Raw genomic sequence first — 25,023 nt, forward strand, 5'->3', positions numbered from 1 at the left:
TTACTACACCATACTGTAAATGCTTTAAAGCTAATCATCTAAAATTACTTCTCACAGACCTTACTACAATACACTTTTCATAGTTATATTTTTTCTAAAATACCCAGTCTTATTTACAAAACCATCCTTTAAAGCTTATTTTTAATTCCATTTCTCTCCTAACAGTGTTTACCCTATTCCACAGCATTTCTAAGCCAGCATTTCTCATCTCAAGGTTTACATACAAACACACACCATGTGAGCTTTCTGTCAAACTTTAAGAATTCTCTACAAATTCATTTCCCACGCAAGGTCACCCCAGGCTGTTTCAGCCAAATCTGAGATGGGAACAGGGTTTGTGGCCAGCAGAGCTGTTCTGTGAGAACAGCAGTGGCAGATATTTAGGAAAGGATGTGCCCAATCTTTCCCCTCTTACACCCTCCCAGCTTCCCAGAGACTGCATCTGGCCCATCAGCTCTGACCAGTCTTTAATCCCTCTGAAACCCATCTACACTTTTTGCTTCCCCAGCATCCTGGAGCAAAGAGCTCCACATTTAATTAGAAGGAAAAATTGCATTGTGGTGCTTCAAAAACTCCTGGCTGGGCGGCCCTTTAGTCTGATATTGTGAGAAAGAGAAAATAAAACTTTTCCTTTTTTGTTTTCCTCATGATTTCACACATTTCCAGTGATCTCCTTCCCACAGCCCACTGTGGCATGGATCATTCCTGGCTTTGATCACTCTTTTCCATTTGAGTGGTGAGCACTTCCCACACTGTCCAACATGTGAATGCACCATCAGTTATTCCTAATCCTGGCTTGCCCTTAATGCCTTTCCTGACAATTCCTAATATTCAACTTATTTTTACAATATCTGCTCAGCAGTGGTAAAACATTCCTGAAGTCAAATTTCCTACCAATTCCTACCTGAATTAAGCAAAAAGGAGGGATTTCCTTTAGCTTCCCCATGAATGCTCTCCCTCTGCTCATTCTCTGCTTGACCAATTGACTCAAATATTTTCCAACTGTTTCCCCATATTTTTGTTCTCTTCCCTCATTTCCTGCTTAGATGCCAAACACTTTCCTGCATCCACTCAGGGTGGATTTTCAGTTCTCAGCAGCCCCTCTGTGTCTCAGAGCAGCTCTTAAACACTCGTAGAGAACCAGAATCTTCTCTTGCCTGGCTTCCCTCCTCCCCTGGGCACATCCTTCTCCTGAGCCTGGAGCTCTGGGAAGGCATTTTCCCTGCAGGAAGGCCCAGGGCAGCTCAGCAAACCTGGCATCAGGTGTCATCTCATGCCCAGCCCTCCCACTTCTTAAAAAAATCCATGTAGGGAAATCTGGAATCCTGGAAATGTGCAGGATAAAATCCTGCAAGTTGGATTTGGGGAGATGGGGCTTGCTCCTGTAACTCCAGTGTCCTGGAAAGATCATTTGGTTTTAAAAGGGAATTTTACAGGGAAATATTAGTAAAAAAAAGCCTATTTGAGAAATCTCATGCAGCAGACAAGAAATATCTGAAGGACCCAAATCTGCATCACAAAGAGCAGAAACAGTCCTAGGTGTGTTTGGAATTCAATTCCAACAGATATTTGGGAGCAAACTGGGATCAAAGTGATTCCTTCAGCAATTTCTGGATGGAACAAGGTCTTGGAGCTTTATTCCAGCTACCAGCAGTGTGGTCTGGTGCCCTGTTCCACCCCCAGGCTGCTCAGCCAACAGCCTCTAACCAGGATCCTGGTTTGGATGAGGCAAATTCTTGTCCACAGCTCAGCAGTGGGAAACCTCCTTCACTGCTGTGCTGTGATTTCCTATCCCTCAGGGAATGCCACAGCCATTTCCAGGTTTTAGGAACAGCAGGATGAGTTTAAGCAGCTCAGCAGAGCTGAGCAAAGATATTTCATCCTGCTGGATGGACCTGTGCAGCTACACTCAGATCTTGCTAACCTGAGTGCAGCCAAAAACCCTAATAACCACTGCAGCTCCTTCAGCTTCTACTTCAGAAAGATTTGGGGAAAAAAACAAAACAAAGCCAGTGGCCAGTGGAGGAAATTCTGATTCTGAACAGAGAAGGAATCATGATCTGTCCTACACACACCACCTGCTGCAGGAACCCGCTGAGTGACAGCCTCTCTCAGGACTGAACAGGCTGAACTCTGCCCCCAACAGAAGGAAACGCAGGCAGGAGATGCCAGGCTCAGGTTGAGCCAGCTGTGCCCTCTCCAGGTACCTGTTGAGTGCCATGGTGACAGTGGCTCCCTGCTGCATCTCCTGCGACGCCGCCACCGCCGCCTCCGCTAAGGAAGCCACCGCCTGCGTGGCCTCCGAGGCCTGCGTCGTCTGGATGGTCATCTCCCCGCCCTGTAGCGTCGCCCAGTTCTGCTCCACCTGCCAGGAAACACAGGCTGTAGGATCAGGAGCACCCCCTCCAGGGGTGCCTGCTCCCCAAAAAGAAAAATGGATTGGTTTTTGTAGAGTCCTGCGGTGTCCGGCTCTGAGAGCGGGGAAAAGGGGAGGGAGGCTGGGATGCAGCTGAGGATGTGGCTGGACACTGCAGCCCCTCTGTCAGCCATGAGGCTCACAGTGATAAAGATCCAGAAAGGTCCTCAAAAACCCAGAAATCACAGAATGACTGGGTTGGGAGAGACCTTGCAGCCCATGGAGTCCAGCCCAGCCCAAGCCCTCAGGCAGAGCCTGGCACCCAGTGCCACATCCAGGCTTGTTCAACACCCCAGGGATGGTGACTGCAGCACCTCCCCGGGCAGCCATGGCAGAGCTTTATCCCCTTGCTGGAAAAGCTTTTTCCTGACACCCAGCCTGAATTTCCCTTGGCACAGCTCGGGACTGTGTGCTGTGGCTGTGTCAGTGCTGCTGCAGACAGAGCCCAGCCCCAGCTGAGCACAGGCACCTTTCAGAGCTGTGCAGAGTGCTGAGGGCAGCCCTGAGTCTCCTTTTCTGCAGGGGAGCACCCCCAGCTCCCTCAGGGCTTCCTCTCAGGGTTGGTGCTCCCAGCCCTTCCAAATCCCTCTTGTCCTGCCAAATCCTCAACAAAACAGGGCAGTGGTGTTCTTGTTGTACCTGCTGCCTGCCAGGCTGGGCTGTTTGTTAATTAGCTGTGATTAACAGCCATCAATTAAAACACAAGTCTACCTCACCATGAGGAAGAACTTCCTTCCATGGAGAGTGGCAGAGCTCTGGAACAGCTGCCCAGGGAAGCTGTGGAGTATCTCTGTCTGGAGACATCCCAAAGCCACCTGTCCCTGTGTCACCTGCTCTGGGTGACCCTGCCCTGGACTGGAGGATTCCCAAAGGTCCCTTCCAATCCCAACTGTTCTGGAATTCTGTGTTTCTGCAGTGCTGGAGCCCCAGCACAAATCACATCCCTCAGGGAAATGGGCTGTGTTTTCCTCCCTGTTTCTATTTGCACTTTTTGGGGATTGGTCCCTGTTCCCATCCAGGATTATCTGGACAGCACCTGTGACCTCGGATGGGATTGAGCCATATTGCTCAATAAAAGATGACAGTGGCTGGAAATGTTCATTTATCCCAGGTATTTAAAATTCCCTAACTCCAGACCTTCTCACAGATGATTTTCATATCACCTAAAGTTCACCCTGTTGCTCATTTTCCCCCGTATCTTCACGTGGAGCTTCACAGATAATGATTACATGGCCAAAATCCACCAGGATGAGAACTAAAAACATACTTTGGACCAAACAAGCAGAGGATCTGCTGACAAATCCTACTGGCTGCTTTGCAAGGTGGAAATTCCCCTCCACCTCCATCCCCATAAACATTTTAGGACACTCCCCAACTTCTGAAACAAAAATGCTGTAGGGGGTGATGAAAAAACCACCTCAATTTGTTGGGATGGAGATGGTTAAAAAATCCCTAAAAGCAGAGGTGATCTGAGGCTCCAGGTAAAATTTTGCATGAGGAAAACTTTGCTGCCTTTGGGTAAAGGTCAATCCCAACACAGGATGGAGAGGGAGGGAGCAGCTGTGGGTGGGGAGATCCCAGTGATGCCCTACAAAGGTGCCCAAGGAGTTCCAGAACAGGGATGGGGTAAGGAAAGAAGGAAAAGAAGATGGGACTGTCTCCAGAAAGGCTGAGATTCCACAGCTAAAAGGGTGTAAAAGGACCTTAAACTCATCCAGATCCCAAGCAGGGACACCTTCCCTAACCCAGGTGAGCCCCACTCAGCCTCATTTGTGCCTTTGGAAGATTTCCTGCAGCTCTCAGGAGATAAAAGTGGCCCTTGAAAAGCCCAAAGCAGCTGCAAAGTGCTTCAAGGTCACTGCAGGCTGCTCCAGTCAGGGCTGGCATGGGAACAGGGAGCGGGGCCAGCAAAGCTGTTCTGTGCTGCCACCTCTCGCCGTGACAGCCACACAGGGACACACAGGGACACGGGGACACAGGGACACAGGGACCCACAGGAACACAGGGACACACAGGGACACACAGGGGGACACACAGGGAGACACTATTATATAATATTATTATATATGTAAAATATTATATATATAATATTCTATATTTTATAGATAACGTTCATATATATAAATATATAAAATTACATATCTATATATATACACATATAAAATTATATTTATATATACATATACATATACAAAATGGTGTTTGCAGAGGCCTGGGCCGCAGCAGCCCCTCAGCACTTGGTGCAGCAGCCCGCAGCCCCTGCTGTGTGCCAGCCCCTCTCTGCCAGGCCGGTGCTCGCCGCGGGCCCCGCGGGTGCCCCACGGGCCGCTCACCTCTCCGTCAGCCACTGCAGAGTAATTGACCTGTGCCACGGTCACCGTGGTAAATGGTCTTTGCAGAGCCCTGCGCCGCAGCAGCCCCTCAGCACTTGGTGCAGCAGCCCGCAGCCCCTGCTGTGTGCCAGCCCCTCTCTGCCAGGCCGGTGCTCACCGCGGGCCCCACGGCTGCCGCGGGCCCCGCGGGTGCCCCACGGGCCGCTCACCTCTCCGTCAGCCACTGCAGAGTAATTGACCTGTGCCACGGTCACCGTGGTGGGCAGCTCGGAGGCGTCGGCCAGCGTGGCCACCGTGGCACCCGTGCCAACCTGTGGGGAGAAAACGACGCAGGGTTACCGCAGGAAGTGTCCGCAGGTTGGGGAAAAGGGGGGCTCACACGCTGGCAGATTGAAAAGAATAAAGGAATTTACTGCGAGAGAGGTTGTGGGTGTCCCATCCCTGGAAGTGCCCAAGGCCAGGCTGAATGGTGGAAGGTGTCCCTGCCCATGGCAATGATAGGATCTTTAAGGTCCATTCCAACTCCCTCAAATTCCATGATTCTGTGACTAATTGTAATTGCAGAGCTCACGGAAAACATGGAGCTCTCCCCAGCGGGGAGGAAATCCCAAGTTGGAGCCACGTTCATCCATGGCAGCTTCCAGACTGGAACCAAGTTTTGCTGTCCCTATGTCCCTGAAGGCCTCAGCGGTCTCCCAGCCTCAGGAAGAGCAGCTGAGGGAGCATGGTGGAGCCAACTCCCTTCTCCCACCCACCAGCACTGGCTCACAATTCCCTGCACGCCCTCCTTGCTCCCCATTCCCTGGGTCTCATCTCCAGGCACCTTGGCAAACGTGAGGTCCTCCTCAATACCCCTTTGGAAATGATCTTTTCCCCATTTAACAGCTGGGAAAGGACACAGGCAGGGAGATGGGAGCATTAAATATAAATGCAGGGAGTCAATGGGATCTCAGGTGTCCAGCACCTGAAAGGACACCAGTCAAAGGGAGATTGTATGGACAGGTGAGCAAAGAGAACCACCTGGGCCTTGGTGGGGAACAGAAAATTGTGACAGCCACTGAAAAGCTTCATTTGGGAAAAAAAACCCTACTCAAACACCCAGCTTTTATCTGTCTGAGAAAAGTGTGTCTGAGACTTGACTAAAAATGTGATGCTCAAGGGGGACAAAGTGCTGGGCCTGGTTAGGAACCACCACCAGTGGTGGTTTGGAGGCACAGGGGAAACTGAGGTTCAATTCTCACCCCCACAAGGAGTTTGTGGGAAGTTTCAAGAGAAAACCTAATTTTTTTTGACATCCTGAGCTGCCAGAATCTGCTTTCCCTCACAGGGAACACAGGGAAAACAGCACTGAGCTAAGAACAGTGTGAGAGGAATCCTATTCCATGGGGACAAATATGTATTTGGTGTTTGTAAAAAATGTAATACACTTCAGGTGTCAGATAAAGACCTGGGGCACAGAAATACTTGATCTATATATAGATATATATATATATTTAATATAGATACGTATATCTATATTAAAAATAGATATATAAAAATATATAATATGTATTAGATAGATAGATAGATGATTTATATATAAAATACCTAAAATGTAGCTGATTAAACTACACTTCATACCATTAAAGGAAGGCAGTTCCACCACCTCTCCTCCCACTGCCATTACAGGTGCTGTGTGGCTTGGATTTGTTCCAAGCAGGTTCACTAAACTTGGGTCAAACCCCTGAATTTTTTTGACCACATCACAGAAACCCTTGCACTGGACAAGGGGTGGGAGCTGGGAAGAGAGAGGAGAGGATGGATCTTTGTTGTGGGGTAAGACATGATAAGGACGAAATTCCTGAAGGACAAGTTTGGCTCATGAGTTTCCTCCAGCCACCTCCTGGTGGTTTAAATGGTGCTGGAAATGGAGGAGCCAGGGGGCTGCTCTCACCTGGATGAGGGACACGGTGCCGTCGGGGTTGCTGAAGGTTTGTACCACGGTCTGGGAGGGCACCAGGTGGGCGATGCTGTGCGTGGTCGTGGTCTGCGGGGTCTGCTGGTCCTCGAAGGCGTAGAGCAGGTCCTCGCGCCCGTGCTGCTTGTAGCAGTTCTTCACGATGGTCCTCAGGGCCTGGGTCCAGGACACCTTCCAGCAGGAGGGAACAGGGGACAGTCAGCCCAGGGAGGTGTTCTGAACCAGCCCAGCGCTGGGATTTGCAGGTTTGTCCTCACCGGGCTTCGTCGGGTGGTTCGCAAGGATTCGCAAACGAACAATCCCAGTATTGAACCTCCCTCTGCTCATCCCCTCCTCTCCCCAAGGAATCACCCTGGAAAGCCTTCTGATCCAGTGAAGATGTCCCTCCTCAGTGCAGGGGTTGGATGAGAAGACCTTTAACAGGGTCCTTGCAACCCAAACCATTCTGTGACTCCAAGCAGAAAACCACGGTGATTTGGGAAAGCACCAAAATGCTGCCACAGCACCATTTCCAGCCTCCCCACCCAAGCAGCCCTGAACCAGCCTGCACAGGTCCTGCTGCCTCCCCACCACGGTGGCTTCCTTTGATTATCTCTGTGACAGGTTGGTAGAAACCTTACTTTTTCACCCAGTTCTCTCATTTTCCCCGGCTCCACTGCACATCCATGGCTCCTTCCTTTAAGCACAAGGCTCCCTGCTGCTCTGAACAGGACAGCATCCCTTCCCTCCTTCAGGGGGCCACGACACAGACCCTTTCTTCTGTCCCTCAAGGCAAAAACCACTGCCAAAAACCAGCCTGCATCCCCTGTGCTCCATTTGGAGGCAGACAGGGAGACACCCACCCGCTGCTTCTGCTCCTCCGTGCGGACGTCGCTGCGGACGTTGGCCCACGGAATGTCCTCGGGCCACCAGATGGGCTTGCAGCTCTCCTTGCCCCAGCCTGGCTTCCCACGACCCGTGGAATACTTCAGCATCTCGGGGATGAAGGCTCTCAGCTGTGCCTGGAACACACGAAAGGTTGAGAGGTGTTTAGGAATTCACATCTCGGGTGGTTTTGAGGGACGTTGTACGCAATTATTGCGTTCAGCTTCCATCCTGTTGGAGCCATCAACAGGAAGAGGCCTGAAAGCCCAAGGAAGGTGGACAATACTTTGCCATCTTCTCCCAGGACTCAGCTTGGCAGCGGGTGGAAGAGAAGAAACAAAATTAAATCAGCCAGAACAAAATTACGACACCAAGGCACAGCCATTGTATTGACACTTCACAAATCAAACACTACTAGGAAGAGGACGAGCCAACCTGAAACGGAAAAACAAAAAATAAATCACAATAACCTATGAAAAACCCCACACTCAGTGTCCCTACAGTGGCAGGAGCTCAGGCATGAGCTGATGTATCATTTACAGAGGTGCTGCAAGGGGGTGCAGCTTCAGTGACTGCTGAAATGTGGAAACCACAATCTCACACTTCTCCAGCCCTGTCCTGCCAAAAGAAATAAACAATTCACACAGGGTTTTGTGACAAGATTGGTTTTGTACCAGGGACTCCTTGAACCACCAGGAAAAGGCTGGCTCAGGTGCAGAGCAGAGCAGGAAGGGGAGAGCTCTCCTTATGTGCTCAGCCCCTTCCCAGCTCCCTCAGAAGTTCTCCAGACCCTTCTCCCTGTGCTCCAGCTCCACTCCCCTCTCTGGACAGAGCCTGGATGTGGCATCCCTTGGCTCCAAGCTGTCCAAGATCTCATTTCAAGCTGCCTTTTCCACCTTCCACATGGAATAAGCCCTAAAGCACCTTTTTCCCAGCCTGTCCATGATCCACCTTCCACTGCAGGGCCAACACCCACCCTGACATGCTCCAGGTTCCCTGGATGAAGCCTGGCAAAGGGAGAAGGAATAATTCCTCCAGAAAGCAGTTTATTTAAAAATACATTGTTCATAGATAGCCCAAGAGAGAAAAGGATTTGTTCAACACTGCAACAAACAGGGCTGAGTGAGCAGAGCTGGGGGAAGGAGGGAAAACCAGAATGGAGCTGTAAAGGCAGGGAGTTCATCCCCAAGGATTAATATTTAGCAGTAACTCTGCTCAATAATTAATTAAAATAAACCTGGGAGCAGCAAGCTTTTTTGGAGCTGCTGCTGGTTTTTGGTTTGGTTTGTTTTTTGTTGTTTTTTGTTGTTTTTGTGTTTGTTTTTTTTTTTTTTTTTTTTTTTTTTTTTTTTTTTTTTTTTTTTTTTTTTTTTTTTTTTTTTTTTTTGTTGGGTTTTTTTGTTTTTTTTTGTTTGTTTTTGGTTTTTGTTTGTTTGGGGTTGATTTTGTTTAGGTTTGGATTGAAGTGTTAGAGATGGTATTTTGTGTTTAGGTTTAGATGCTTGTTATTTTTTATTTATATTATAAATTATAGTAACAATATACTTATATATTATACTTATACTTATAAATAGTATAATATATTATTTATAATATTTATAATGCATATTTAATATAGTTCTGTTTATAGTACTGTATTACTAAGTTACAAAATGGTTAACTATTTTTGTATAAGGTTTTTTAAGATTAAACTATTTAATTAAGAAATTATACTTAAATTATTTTTATTTTTAACTTAATAATTAATTACTTGAACTTTGTAATGTGGATTTTTTTTGTTTAGTTATAAAATACTATTTAAGCTTATGGAGAAGAAGGAAGAAGGCATAGTTTTTGTTTTAAAACTTCTATTTTGTTTTATATATATTATATTTTGAATAATATATGTTATAACATATATTAATATATATTAATATATATTTTAAATGATATATATTTTTTAAGACTCTAGGTTTTTTACTTCATGATATTACACACTTTTAATTAACTACACACTTGTAATTTTAGTGTTATTAACAATTCTGGTTTATGGCTTTAGGTTAAATGTGGGATTCTTCTGGGGATTAGAGTTTTTTAGTACAGAAAGTTTAAAATTTTCAGCATTTAGGGCCGGTGCAAAAACAGTTAAAGCTCTTCCCTGCCATCAGCAGTGCTCCTTGTTCCAGCTGCATCAATTACTGCTCTAGCAGTTCAGGGCTCAAGCTACTCAAGGTACTTGTTAAGGAGGGTTTGTTTTAATCCACGGGGAGACAATCAGCAGCTCTGTCAGCAGAGGCTAATTAGTGCCCTAACGAGGCTGGGCTGGGCCACAGGTGATGTCCCCCACACCCCTGGGGGAACAGGGGGGACACTCACCTGCAGGAGCACCATCCAGAAACACCCAAAAATCAAATATCTTCTGGAAAAACCCAGTGGCACCTTCCAGTTTGTGCCCTTGGAAAGGACTCAGGGAGCCCCCAGGATGGATTTGGGAAAAATGGTGAGGAATGTTTCTTTGCCACTTCTTTCACACAGGCTCAGTGTTTTCACTTTTAACATCAAATTCGAGAATTAATGGTACTGAGCTGTCCCAATCCCAAATGCAACAGCCCAAAGCACAGCCAGCTGTATTCCAACTGCTCTCCAGAGCTGGAAACACCAAGGGAAGTGGTTTCTAGAAGAGAGCAAAACCTGTGGCTGGGAATTTTCTACACATGCCCAGAGCTCAGCCTTGGGATCTCTGCAAAGTCGAGTCCATGCAGGACCCCGGCTGCACCTGGAAGTGGGAGAGGGAAAAACAGCAACTGCACCAGAGCTGGAAGGGAACACCCATCCCTGAATCCATCCCTGCTGCACTTCCCAGAGCTGGGAAACCAGAAATCCATCCAGGCTATTGCTCAGCTGCATGGGAGCTGATTCCAGCAAGGATTCTGTGCCAGGCACCAGCTGGGAGAGCAGCAATGCAGCTCTCAGGAGGGGAACGGGCACCATGATGGTCTTTCAAAAACTTTATAAAGTTTTTTCTGGCCTGTAGGAGCCAGAAAAGCTTTTACTGCCTCCTACAAGCAAGTTATAAATCACAGGGGCTTAAAAAAAAAATCAGCTTAAAGGACAAATCACCTCTTCATAAACCAGTGAGAGCTGACTGAGGCACTGAGCTCAGCTTGGTTAAGCTCAGATTACCCAATTTTACTCCTCAATCACATCAACGAGCAGCTGAGAACAAGGTGAGGGGCAAACTCAGCTGTCACCAAAGTCCAGAAAGCACCAAGATCCCCCTCTGTGAAGGCTGAAAATCCCACTGCAACACAGGTTTTCCTGCCCAGACCAGGTGGGTGATACTCTCCATTCCCAAGGTTAGAGAAACATCTTTGCCCAGGCAAATAAAGGCTTCATTTCCCTCCAGACCACTGGGGAAGCAGAGCAATTAAAAGGAGAATTATTTTCACCTCCTCACTGATGACACCTCTACACCTGCCTGCTGTCACCTGCTGAAAGCAGAGGCCTCATTTTTCCAGTCCCTGCCCTCCTAATTACATTTATATTTATTTTTGTTCCAGTTTTCCATGGGGTTTTGTGCAACTTAGCTAAAAAAAAAAAAAAAAAAAAAAGCACTGATTTTTTTACTAGAAAATACAAATAATTATAGTGGAAGCTCTGGGAATCAAGATTCCCACAATAAATGATGGTACCTCTGTGCCCAGCTCAGGAGAAACCTTTCCACAGCTCTTCTGAACTACCTCACTGTGCTGGAACGATGAGGGCCATTCCTAAAAAGATCCTGGTTTTTCTGCCATGGAGCAGCAGGAGAGGATTTGAAAGAAAAGGTTCTACATCAGCACTTTGGGCTGGCTGAGCAAAGGCCCTGCAGGACCAGGAGGAGAGAAACATTTCCATGAGCAGCTCCTGCAGGTGCCACCTTTCACAGGAGTTTAAAAATCCAAGAAATAGTTTTTGTCTTATTTGTCAGGGATTGGGAAAATGATCTGTACCAGCCAAAGCACAATAAAATTTTATTAAGAGTGTGAGCTTGTCTGATTCCACCAAGAAATGGAAATGGTGCTCTGAGCAGGGTGTGACCTCTGCAGAGCACTGAAAAATCTGCATGTCTTTGCCCTGCTCTGACCTCTTTGTGTGCTGCCCTTTCCATCTTGCTACTCCCTCGGATAAAAATTGCCTTTCAGCATTTAAAACTTGTTGTGGTGCCTCAGGCTGGGTGTACCCAGAGCCTCCTGCAGGACACACCTGCCTGAATTCAGGTCCTGCATCCCTGGGAAGGAGATTTCCCTCCAGATGAAGCTTCCCTGAGGAGTCCCCTCCACTTTCTCCCAACAGTGAGGTCAGCAAGGGGCTGGACCTGGAGAGAAAGGGAATCTCCCACATGCCCAGGGCAGATAATTCCCTGTCTCCAACAAAAATATCCCACTCAGGATCTGATCTGGGGTTAAACTCCCCTCTGCTCCAAGGCACAGCAAGAAACAGAGGAGGGAATGAGCTACAGGAAACAGAAAACTGTCCACAAGTGACCTTCCCAACCTTGGTGCTTAAAGACTGTGGCAAAGCATGGAACAAACAGGGAACAGGGAAATTTCCTCTGTTTCCACTTTCTGAGGTCCCAAAACCAGCTCCAAAGGGAATGCTGCCAGCAGTCTGAGTTCTCCCCACCATTTTTTTTTTCATGGAGAAAATCAGCATCACTAACAAAGCTCCAACAAAAATATCTCACTCAGGGTCTGATCTGGGGTTGAACCTTTGGCAAACTCCCTTCTGCTCCAATCCACAGCAAGAAACAGAGGAGGGAATGAACTACAGGACACAGGAAGGTGTCCACGAGTGACTTTCCCAACCTTGGTGCTTAAAGATCGTGGCAAAGCACGGAACAAACATTTTCCCTGTTTGCAGTTTCTGAGGTGTCAAAATCAGCTCCAAAGGGAATGCTCGCAGCAGCCTGAGCTCTCCACACCATTTTTGTTCATGGAGAAAATCAGCATCACTAACAAAGCTCCACACCCAACCACAACCTGAGCTGTCAGAGCCCCAGGGGAGAGAGATCAGAGCATCCTCTGGAGAGGCAGCCACACAAAACAACAGGATGAGACTGCAAGATGCCAAACACCCCTCTGTTCCCCTGCCTCTGCCACGGGTGGCTGCTCACCTGGGTCACCTGTCCACTCACCTGGGTCATCTTGTCCACGGAGACAGGGATGCCATCGATGGTGAGGGGTGGCAGCTCTGAGTTGACCTCCTGAGGGGCCGGGGCGTGCTCGGCCAGCGCCGACTCCAGGTCTTCCAGGATGGTGCTCTTGTACTTGCGTACCTGTGGGGAGTTGTTAGGCTCAGGTAAACAAGGTGAGCAGCACCAGGAGAGGAGCAAACAGTGGCACAGCTGCCAGGAAACACCCAGCAGCCCTTTGAGACTCGGCCCTACGGAAGAGCTGCTGATGAAACCCGCAGTAACACTGGCAAGGGAAGAATTTGTGGGATGAAAGGAAAAGTTCTGAGGGTAGAACTTGTCCTGGGCAGGGTCTGCAATAAGGTGAAGAGAGAAGAGCTGAGTTTAAACATGTCATTTTTCAGGGTTTAGTCTGGAGAAGAAGAGGCTCAGGGGGGGCCTGCACAAGTCCCTGCCAGGAGGGGACAGCCGGGGGGGTCAGGCTGTGCTCCAGGGAACAGGGACAGGAGGAGAGGGAACGGCCTCAGCCTGGGCCAGGGGAGCTCAGGGTGGGCACCAGCAGGAATTTCCCCATGGAAAGGGGGTCAGGCCTTGGCAGGGGCTGCTCAGGGAGCTTTGGAGTGCCCATCCCTGGAGGTGTCCAAGAATTCCTAGATGTGGCACTCAGATCTCTGGGTTAGGGACAAAGTGGGGCTTTGACACCTTGGTCTCAATGATCCTGGAGGTCTTTTCCAACCTCAGGGGTTCTGGGATTCTGTGGTCATGACATGTTCCCTCTGATTTTTAATCCAGGATATTCTCCCTGGTGAGATGTGCCAGGCAACCATTCTTGCAGTGAAGAGAGGACCTCAGTGCTGCCCTCATGTCAGGGTATCACAGGAACATTAGGGCTGGAAAAGATCTCTGAAATCACTGACTCAACCAGGTCCAGCACTGTATTCCATAAAACCTAAACTCTATTTTCCAGGGTTTTTAAAATTACTCTTCAGATCCCTACCAGGCTTCCAAGACTGCCCTGAGTAGAACAAAATCTGCAGAGAAGGTGAGGAATTTCTTTCCTCACTTTCCCAGGGACACCTACCACATTCTCCAAGGGTGCAGCACCGAATACTTTGAAGACAGGGTTGGGTTTGGAGGGTGAGATGCACAGGACGATGGCCTGCTGCCCCACTCTGGTGGTGTACTCGTCCAGCGTGGCCCGGAGCTTCCTGAAACAGGGCAAAACCAGGGAATGGGCATCAGCTGAAAGCCCTGCAGAAACACAGCCCCTCTGAGTGCCAGCTCCCTTTCACAAAGCAGGTGAGAAACGGAGCCCCAGCTGCTCAGCTTGGCCACATATTGAGTTTATTCCTCTGTTCCACAGGCCTGCTGTGCTCCCTGCAGTCACCCAGCAGCTCAAATGTCAATTATTCTCCCCTCTCTCCTTTTCTCATTGATGTAAAAAGAGAAATCACCAGAGCAGCAAAGCTGGGGCAGCGAGAGTCTGCACTTCCACTCTGTCTGAGCAACACAAAACTTGTGTTTTGTTGAAGCACCTGAATGATTCATCAAAAGAGGCCTGCAGACAGAGGTTGTTTTACATCCACATCATAGCAGTGCAATTCTCCAGCACCAAAGTCCTGCTCAAACCAGATCTGTAGGAATTCAAGCTACAGGACAGGCAAGAACTGGAAATATTGCAACAGCTCAGCACAGGGAACCCAGGTGTCCCAACACCTGCCCCATCAGCAACTCCCTTGGGAATTAAAACGTTCCACTGGATATTTTCTGCCTCTTATTCCCTTTTAAGCAGTGCAAGAGTCAGAAATGGTGGCAGAAACTCCAAAAGCAAGAAAGAAGCAGTGTTTTCCCCAGAAAACTTGAGCACTCTGTGAGGTGACAGCTCAGTCCCTGTCCTGGTCATTTCAGGACCTGAGGTTGCCAAAAAGCACCACAAGCTACACACAGATCCCACAGCCAGGGGTTTGAAATTCCCACTTGATTCCCAGTGGGGTGAAAATCAAGCACAAACATGTGTTCAACTGGTCAGAGTGGGAAAAAAATGATGTTTTGTCATTATCTTAATGTAGTAAAATGAAGTCATTGCGTGAAAGGAGAAGAAATAATTCCTTCACTGAGCAGTTTCTTTGAAATGATATTGTTCATATTTCAAGGGAGAAAAAGATTTGTTCTTCAGAAACACTGCAATAAACACAGAAACACTGCAATAAACAGGGCAGAGTTGGGGGAAGGAGGGAAAACCAGAACGGAGCTGTAAAAGGCAGGGAATTCACTCCTAAGGATTATTATTTAGCAATAACTCTGCCCAATAAATTAACATTAACTGCCCAATGAGATCCCAAACAGCAAAAAAATCAAGAATTGCTTTGTTGCAAAAGCCAGGGAACAGTGGCAGCCGGTGTTCTCAGATGATTCCAGAGCCCAGAACCTCAGGTGGTGTCTCCAGGGCTGTGCAGCCCCAGGGCTCTGGTGTGGCTCGGGGGCCATCAGGTGGGCAAACAGCCTCAGAGCACCTGGAATGCAACACCTGGAGGGCTGTGGAGCCCTGCTGTCTCCACAGGAAGCTCCTAAAGCCAAAAAATAGTGTTTTAACTCAGGCAGGAATCTCTCCTGGATTATTCTTCCTAAAACTATGCTCTAAATCCCACAGACTGTGGGGTTTGTCCAGTGGCAAAGGGAATTTGGATATACACACACTGAATTTATCTCCAGAATGGTTTGACCAAGCAGAAAAGACTTTTTTTTGTGAGGCAGATAAATGCTTTGCAGAGCTGGGACATGGAAGGAGCTTCAATTTCTGCTAAAGCCACTATGGATATGCTGCAATGTCACTGTGACAGATAGCTGGTGACCAGCTGGGGGTTAAAACAGAACAATGGATCCACCAGAGTGTCAGTCCTGGTGATCACAAAATCAGAGATGAGCAGAGCTGCAATTTAACCCTTTAATGCAAACTAAAACCCAACTCTTGCCTTCCAGAAAGACACTCCCAAAAAATCCCCGAGCTGGGTGACTCCTGGGCAGCACTTGCTGTGAGCACACAGGCCACCAGAGCTGGCTGGAGGAGGCTGAGGAGGCAGGGACAGGTGAGTGCCCACCTGAGCAAACGAGTCTGCTGCCTCTTCCTGATGGAGGGGTTGGACTCGAAAACGTGAGGCCGCTTCCTCTTCTTCCCCGTTGCCACAGCAGCAGCTGCTGCCATCCCCACAGGGCCTGCAAATCAAAGCACAGAGGGTCAGGCAGCTCCAGCAGCTCATGGTCACCATGCCCCCCAGCCAGGAATGGGTGCCCAGGGTGTCCCCAGCAGAGCCAAGTGACACAAATCCCTCCCTGAGCTCTGCAGCGAAAGCTCCGCTCCCCAGGCTGGCAAATCCCTGCTCAGCCCGGGGTGAAAGTCACATATTTCAGCCTAAAGTTGTCCTGGCACTCACAGAATTCTGTGTTTCATCTTCCAAACACACTGAAAAACTCCCAAGATTTAAATAACTGAGGAGGTCCTGGTGGCTGGGAAGAGGAAACCAGGTACAGCTCCACAAATCCTGCTTGGACACCTCAACTACAACATCAGGAGTCTGAGGCTTTCCTGAGGGATTGAGGACCTGTTCTAATGGGAAAGAAATGTAAAATCCAGAGTTCTCAGCAGTCTCCTACCAGGGAAAGAAATGCAAAATCCAGAGTTCCCAGCAGTGTTCTACCAGGGAAAGAAATGCAAAATCCAGAGTTCCCAGCAGTGTCCTACCAGGGAAAGAAATGTAAAATCCAGAGTTCTCAGCAGTGTCCTACCAGGGAAAGAAATGTAAAATCCAGAGTTCTCAGCAGTCTCCTACCAGGGAAAGAAATGCAAAATCCAGAGTTCTCAGCAGTGTTCTACCAGGGAAAGAAATGTAAAATCCAGAGTTCCCAGCAGTGTCCTACCAGGGAAAGAAATGTAAAATCCAGAGTTCCCAGCAGTGCCCTACCAGGGAAAGAAATGTAAAATCCAGAGTTCCCAGCAGTGATCTACCAGGGAAAGAAATGTAAAATCCAGAGTTCCCAGCAGTGGTCTACCAGGGAAAGAAATGCAAAATCCAGAGTTCCCAGCAGTGGCCTATCAGGGAAAGAAATGCAAAATCCAGAGTTCTCAGCACAGCAGTGCCCTACCAGGGAAAGAAATGTAAAATCCAGAGTTCCCAGCAGTGTTCTACAAGGGAAAGAAATGTAAAATCCAGAGCTCCCAGCAGTGCCCTACCAGGGAAAGAAATGTAAAATCCAGAGTTCCCAGCAGTGATCTACCAGGGAAAGAAAGGCAAAATCCAGAGTTCCCAGCAGTGTTCTACCAGGGAAAGAAATGTAAAATCCAGAGTTCTCAGCAGTGTTCTATCAGGGAAAGAAATGTAAAATCCAGAGTTCCCAGCAGTGATCTACCAGGGAAAGAAATGTAAATTCCAGAGTTCCCAGCAGTGCCCTACCAGGGTCTTTTGAAGACTACCCAGGCCTGAAAATTCTGTGTGCTAGAAGGGAAGGAGAAGGAAAAATTCCTGCATGATGGGAAGCTGGAAAGTTCATAAGCAAAAGGCATGGGATGCTCAGGGGGTGGTGGAACCTCACAGGTTTGGTCTCAAGCCTGATACAGAGTCAGGTCAGACTCGGTGCTTAATTATCACCCCATTTTTCTGCCAATGCAAACCCACTACAGGGCCAGTCTGGAGGACATTTGGCTCCACTGGGAGGAATCTGTGATTGTGAAGGACTTTCCCAGGCCAGATATGTCAGGATCTTCTGTGGCTCTCCCTGGGACAGGCCCAACACGTGAGCTCCCTGACTCAGCAAGGCTGTGCTCCTGGGTTATTTTTTGCTGTTGTTTATGGGGGGCCTGAAATAATCTTTGCTCTTTGACATATTTGGAATTTTAATTTCATTACTTGAGGCAGCATTTTAGCAGAGATCTTTGTATAGAGCAGCAATTCCCAGCACCTCTGTGATCCACACAGAAATGATGTGGGATTCAAGCAGCCAGCAGGGAGAATTTCCTGTGGAATATTCCTGTGGGTGGATGGACCAGTGATGCCTTAGGATTTAGCTTTTCTATTTTTCAGATCCTGTACTGCTTTAGTGTATAACTCTAAAACTCCACAGCCTGTCAGCTGCTGTACTCACATTTTATTCAGATAAAACAATTCCTCTCTAGGCCTGAAACTCAAGGACACCTGACTGTCTTAGGCCCTATGTCTTGGTTTGGAAAGCCAGGTGTCTGCTGAGGAAGGCAGGAGCCTCCCTTGAAATGGAAAATGTAAACCCCCTCCCTCTGAATTATTATGATTTTGAAATTAAGGGGCTCTCAAGCAAAGATATGGGAATAGGAATAACAGTTCTTTATTAGGAAAGTGAAAATACAAATGCAATAGTACAAATAAAACAAACCCCTGTCAGAGTCAGAGCAGGAGCTGTGTTCATGGGGCAGTTTGGTTTGCACTATTGCATTTGTATTTTCACTTTCCTAATAAAGAACTGTTATTCCTATTCCCATATCTTTGCTTGAGAGCCCCTTAATTTCAAAATCATAATAATTCAGAGGGAGGGGGTTTACATTTTCCATTTCAAGGGAGGCTCCTGCCTTCCTCAGCAGACACCTGGCTTTTCAAACCAAGTCAACTACACACTCATAATCTTAGTTCTATCATTCAATTTTGGAAGCTTTTGTTACCACTTTAGGTCAAATGCAGTGTTCTCTTGGGGGTCAGTGTCTGTCAGCACAGAAAATCTAAAATTCTCAGCACCCAGAATTCCAACAGCCACTCCAAGCATTGCAGCATTCACATTCTCTGAACAGAGAGAGAAATAATTCTCTCTCCCAGGTGTTTTCCTGGAGAAGCAGAGAGAGAAGGGGAGAAAACAATTCTTACCTCTACTTGCTACTCCTGTTGTTTTTGCACACGTGGAATGTGTTAGGAATATTGTTTACCTGAAGGGAGCTCTTAATTGGATTCTGCTGAGGATTGTTTTGTTTCCTTGGCCAATCACTCAAAGCTGTGTCAAGACAGCCACGAGTTTTCTTTAGTATGTAATTTAGTATAGTATAGTATATATGTATATAGTATGTATATATACATGTGTGTATATATATAGTATAGTATCATATATATATGGTATTGTATATATGTATATAGTATATATAAGTATAGTATAGTATATATGTATATAGTGTGTATATATATGTATATATGTGTATAGTATATATGTACATAGTATATATATGTACATATAGTATAGTATATATGTATATAGGGTATATATATGTATAGTATATATCAGGGGGTGGTGGAACCTCACAGGTTTGGTCTCAAGCCTGATAGAGTCAGGTCAGACTCAGTGCTTAATTATCACCCCATTTTTCTGCCAATGCAAACCCACTACAGGGCCAGTCTGGAGGACATTTGGCTCCACTGGGAGGAATCTGTGATTGTGAAGGACTTTCCCAGGCCAGATATGTCAGGATCTTCTGTGGCTCTCCCTGGGACAGGCCCAACACGTGAGCTCCCTGACTCAGCAAGGCTGTGCTCCTGGGTTATTTTTTGCTGTTGTTTATGGGGGGCCTGAAATAATCTTTGCTCTTTGACATATTTGGAATTTTAATTTCATTACTTGAGGCAGCATTTTAGCAGAGATCTTTGTATAGAGCAGCAATTCCCAGCACCTCTGTGATCCACACAGAAATGATGTGGGATTCAAGCAGCCAGCAGGGAGAATTTCCTGTGGAATATTCCTGTGGGTGGATGAACCAGTGATGCCTTAGGATTTAGCTTTTCTATTTTTCAGATCCTGTACTGCTTTAGTGTATAACTCTAAAACTCCACAGCCTGTCAGCTGCTGTACTCACATTTTATTCAGATAAAACAATTCCTCTCTAGGCCTGAAACTCAAGGACACCTGACTGTCTTAGGCCCTATGTCTTGGTTTGGAAAGCCAGGTGTCTGCTGAGGAAGGCAGGAGCCTCCCCTGAAATGGAAAATGCAAAGCCCCTCTCCCTGAATTATTATAATTTTGAAATTAAGAGGGGCTCTCAGGCAAAGATATGGGAGCAGGAATAACAGTTTTTACTAGGAAAATTAAAAATACAAATGCAATAGTACAAATAAAACAAACCCCTGTCAGAGTCAGAGCAGGAGCTGTGTTCATGGGGCAGTTTGGTTTGCACTATTGCATTTGTATTTTCACTTTCCTAATAAAGAACTGTTATTCCCATTCCCATATCTTTGCTTGAGAGCCCCTTAATTTCAAAATCATAATAATTCAGAGGGAGGGGGTTTACATTTTCCATTTCAAGGGAGGCTCCTGCCTTCCTCAGCAGACACCTGGCTTTTCAAACCAAGTCAACTACACACTCATAATCTTAGTTCTATCATTCAATTTTGGAAGCTTTTGTTACCACTTTAGGTCAAATGCAGTGTTCTCTTGGGGGTCAGTGTCTGTCAGCACAGAAAATCTAAAATTCTCAGCACCCAGAATTCCAACAGCCACTCCAAGCATTGCAGCATTCACATTCTCTGAACAGAGAGAGAAATAATTCTCTCTCCCAGGTGTTTTCCTGGAGAAGCAGAGAGAGAAGGGGAGAAAACAATTCTTACCTCTACTTGCTACTCCTGTTGTTTTTGCACACGTGGAATGTGTTAGGAATATTGTTTACCTGAAGGGAGCTCTTAATTGGATTCTGCTGAGGATTGTTTTGTTTCCTTGGCCAATCACTCAAAGCTGTGTCAAGACAGCCACGAGTTTTCTTTAGTATGTAATTTAGTATAGTATAGTATATATGTATATAGTGTGTATATATATGTATATATGTGTATAGTATATATGTACATAGTATATATATGTATATATAGTATAGTATAGATGTATAGAGTGTATACATATGTATATATGTGTATAGTATATATGTATATAGTATATATATAAGTATAGTATATATGTATATAGTGTTTATATATATGTATATATGTGTATAGTATATATGTACATAGTATATATATGTATATATAGTATAGTATAGATGTATAGAGTGTATACATATGTATATATGTGTATAGTATATATGTATATAGTATGTATATGTATATATATAGTGCAGTATATATATATAGTATATATATGTGGGTATATATATACATACCCACATATATGTGTGTGTATATATATATGTCTGTATATATATAGAGTAATATCTCTTTAATATAGTACAGTACAATATAATATAATACAGTTTAATAAAACAATTGTTCAGCATTCTAAATCAATAGAGTCAGATGCCAATCATTCCCAGACACAGGGGACACCCTATTTTTCCGACACAAGCATCACCAGCAGGTGATGATGATGATGATGATGATGACGATGACGGAGCAGCCCCCAGGCTTTACCTGCAGCCGCCAGGTGAGCGGTGACCTCGTCGGCCGCCGTGGAGTTGAGGATGTCGGAGTCGTCGTAGGAGGTGTCCTCGGGCGAGGAGGGCGAGTCCTCGTCGGCGCTCAGCATGCTGTGCTCCGTGTAGGTGGCCACGTGCACCTGCTGCACCTGCTGGGCCACGGCGTGCGCCTCGATGGTAGCCATGTGCTCCGCCTGGGTCACTCCGTGTTCTTCCATCAAGAGTCACTGGCAGAGGGGACAAAAAGCTGGGACAAAAAGCTGGGACAAGAAGCTGTGAGCACAAGGGACAGAGATGGCCTCCCCCGTGGACAGGGGATGTCTACAAGAGGGAAATAACTCTGCCAGGAGAGGAACTCTAGGTTAAAGAGTTTGGAAAAAGCACACTTCCAAACTGAGCACAGCACCGGGACACCATCATCTCTGCTGGAGGCAAGGTCCCCAAGGACCCTGCAGCGCTGAGATTGTCCCTCACACACGTATTGAAGGGTCAAACTGGGACTTGGTTTTGCCACGTCAAGTTCCAGCTTTCAGGGAAGAGGCCTGAGGGTGACACAAAGTCTCCTCTGCCCTCAACAGCTCAGGACACAAATGAGGATGCCAGTACAGAATCCCAGGAGCACTGAGGATGGAAAAGAGCTCTGAGATCATCAAGCCCAACCTATGTCCCTTCCCCAGACCAGAGCACCGAGTGCCACATCCAGGAGTTCCTCAGACACCTCCAGGGACAGTGACTCCACCATCTCCTTGGGCAGCCCCTGCCAAGGTCTGACCCCCTTTCCAGGAGGAAATTCCTCCTGGTGCCCACCCTGAGCTCCCCTGGCCAGGCTGAGGCCGTTCCCTCTCCTCCTGTCCCTGTTCCCTGGAGCACAGCCCGACCCCCCCGGCTGTCCCCTCCTGGCAGGGACTTGTGCAGAGCCACAAGGTCCCCCTGAGCTTCCTTTGCTCCAGGCTCAGCCCCTTCCCAGCTCCATTCCCTGGACCCTCTCCAGCCCCTCCAGACCTTTCTGGTCAGGAGGGGCCCAGTCCTGGACTCGGAGTCCAGGCAGAGGCAAAGCCATCACAACCCAAGCACAAAAATCACAGAAAGCTGATTTATTACGGCGTCCAGCGGTAAAGCACCGAGCAAAGCAGCAGCTTACAGAGTCAGCAGGGCCTGGGCCACACACTGGGAGCACAGATCTGTGCAGAAGGATCAGGATGGGAGGTGCAGGGATATTTTCAGTCTGTGCCTGCTGTACGTTTGTGGAAAAGAAAGAGCACATCCCTAAGATATTTTCAAACAGGAGAATCAGAACCTCGACCCTCAAAAACATATTCCCCAAAGGGAATCTGCTCCTGCTCAGGGCAAAGAGCAGAAAGAGGTGACCAGCTGCAGGGAATAAGAAAATAAACAAAAAAATATTCTGGCCTGGTAAGTACAGTCATGGAATTACAGCTCCTGACTGACACAGACCACAGAATGCCATGGGGGTCAGTGAGACACAGGAACCCAAACCATTTTGTCAAGAGGGTTATTCTGACCAAACAAAAAGGAGGTTGCAGCCAGGTGGGGTTGGTCTCTTCTCCCAAGCCACAGGACAAGAGGAAATGTGTTAAAGTAGTGCTGGGGAGGTTTAGATGGGATTTTGGGGAACATTTCTTCTCCAAGCTGTCAGTGGAACACAGAAGTGCTGGAGTCCCCATCCCTGATGGGATTTAACAGATCCTGGGGACATGGTTAGTGGTGGGATTGGCAGTGCTGAGGAAGGGTTGGAATATTCCAGCCTGAGGGACAGCAGAATGGTTGTTGTGAGACTGTCACAAACCTACTGAGGCTACAGCTAAAGCCAAACCAGCTCCAGACTCCCAGTCCTCCCTAAAAAGCTGCTGGAGTCTGATGTTGCTGTTGTCCAAGCCTGTTTACAACTTGGGTTGTAATATTAGAACCATCCAAAAATAGCAGGAGTTCAAACAGTGCCACTGAGGAAGGGACTGAGACGTTGAGGTACACGGAGACAAACTGAAAACTTCTTGTGGAGAATCAATCAATCAGACCTAACTTCCTTCCACGAAATTCACACTGCCTTCACCACAGAAAAACGGGTGGGAAAAAATATTTCGAGTAAACCCTTATGGACCAGCTTAACAGATTTCCCAAGACACGGAGCTTTTCCTGAAAGGGGACATTGCTGCTTTTCTTACTATTAAAATTTAAAAAAAACCATGGAAAAATGTGATCAGAATGTGATTGATAGAGCACAGTGACTTTGAAGTCAGGAGACAAGGCCCCAAGACAACAGATGAAACCACTGGAACCAAACCTTGCACTCAAAAGCAACCCAAACCTAATGTCACCAACACTGAAACCTTGGGAAGCCATTCCCATGTTCAAATCATTCCCAAAGGATTCCTGACACGAGCCAGGCTCTGTGGGCCAGCACCCTGACTGGCAGGTGAAGGTGTCACCAAGCTGGCCCGGCCACACATCCCTGTGACACATCCGAAGGGTGGGGCTGGGATTTGAGCAGGGATCCAGCACAGGGATGAAAGGAAAGCTGTTCCCTTCATCCTTTAGAGAAGAGCATTCCCCACTCCAGAAAAAGAACGTTGATCCCTGGTTTTCTCCCAAAACCAGAGCGGTTTCAGGAGGAGGGGAAGCCTAATGACACAGTGGTGACTGCAAGGACATTTCCTGGTGGCCGTGGCTTAGTCCAGAAGGTTTGGATGACAGCCAGGAGTGGTTTTAAAGTCATTTAAAGTGCTTATTAAAAATATGAGGATGAAGTCCCTCTCATCACACAGTGCAGCTGCTTCACGAGCGTGTCAGGGGTTCCTCTGATGTCCTGTCAGCCCTGACCAGTGGCTGCTGACACCACCACTGAGCAACACAGGAGGAAACAGCAGAGCTGCACCACTCAAACCACCAGAAAACAACAGGAACTGGTGGCAAACCCCATAAATTCCACACCAAATTTAAACCCCCGTAGATTGAAATGGAGGTCTCCGTGGTGTGATTGTAACAAGTCACAACTCAACCCATAAAAACCCCACACACACCATCCTCTACCATCACCATCCAGCTTAAAACTGAGTCCAAAATAAAAATTCCACACCAGAAAAAATCATGAGGAACAGCAGCACGATGGAAAAAGCCCCTCACACAGGCAGGGCCTGGGATTATTTTAAACCTTTATCCCACTGAAGAGGTTTTGCTTCAGATGCTGCAGGAGACACGAGTGAGACAGACTGAACCCGGAGATGAGCATTTATCCTCTGCAATGTTAAATCATGGTGCCATTTTTACCAACTCAGCCCACACCTCATTAATTTGAAACCCTGCTCAGATCAGCAATAAATAAAAAGAATCGCTGGGTCTCGCTTCTTTGGTGGTTTAAATAACTTTGAAAGGAAGCAAAACAGGAATTCTATGGAGATTCTGAGACCTGCTTGCCCTGTCCTCTCGTGCATGCTCATGAGAGGATCCCTCCTAGGATACAGCCATGAAAGACCTTGGGGAATGCAGGGGCAAAGTTTTCAGTGAAATTGGGTAGATTTAGATCAGACATAAGGAAGAAATTCTTCCCTGTTGCCCAAAGCAGCTGTGGCTGCCCCTGGATCCCTGGAATGTCCAAGGCCAGGCTGGACAGGGCTTGGAGCAGCCTGGGACAGTGGGAGGTGTCCCAAAGCAGGGGACAGCACTGGATGGGCTGCAAGGTCTCTTCCAACCCAGCCCATTCCATGATTCCAGCATCCTGAAATAGGGTGGGAACAACCAATGGCATCCAAAACAGCAAATATAAGGATCTTGTGCTCAAATGGATCAATCAATTTGATGTTCTTACAAAACTTGCTTCTTTGCTAATTGTCCTGATAGTCAGAATTCAGCCTTCATATTTTCATATCAAGAGTGAGTCATTCTGGG

At 47.2% G+C, this 25,023-nt stretch overlaps 1 protein-coding gene across 1 annotated transcript in view; it reads right to left on the bottom strand.

Moving 5' to 3' along the window:
* NRF1 (nuclear respiratory factor 1) overlaps positions 1-21,790 on the bottom strand; it is a 44,813-nt gene extending 23,023 nt beyond the window's left edge. The window contains exons 1-8 of the mRNA XM_041401099.1: positions 21,116-21,790; positions 15,821-15,935; positions 13,804-13,930; positions 12,726-12,866; positions 7,549-7,707; positions 6,683-6,877; positions 4,959-5,060; positions 2,208-2,365 (exon numbers count right to left, since the gene is read on the bottom strand). Coding sequence (XP_041257033.1) covers positions 2,208-2,365; positions 4,959-5,060; positions 6,683-6,877; positions 7,549-7,707; positions 12,726-12,866; positions 13,804-13,930; positions 15,821-15,935; positions 21,116-21,338 — 1,220 coding nt within the window. The 5' untranslated portion in view covers positions 21,339-21,790. The remainder of the gene's footprint in view (positions 1-2,207; positions 2,366-4,958; positions 5,061-6,682; positions 6,878-7,548; positions 7,708-12,725; positions 12,867-13,803; positions 13,931-15,820; positions 15,936-21,115) is intronic.
* Between the last annotated feature and the right edge of the window lie 3,233 nt (positions 21,791-25,023).

Source organism: Onychostruthus taczanowskii, unplaced genomic scaffold, assembly GCF_017590055.1.
Source record: "Onychostruthus taczanowskii isolate IOZ18803 unplaced genomic scaffold, ASM1759005v1 scaffold184, whole genome shotgun sequence".
Taxonomy (NCBI): Eukaryota; Metazoa; Chordata; class Aves; order Passeriformes; family Passeridae; genus Onychostruthus; species Onychostruthus taczanowskii.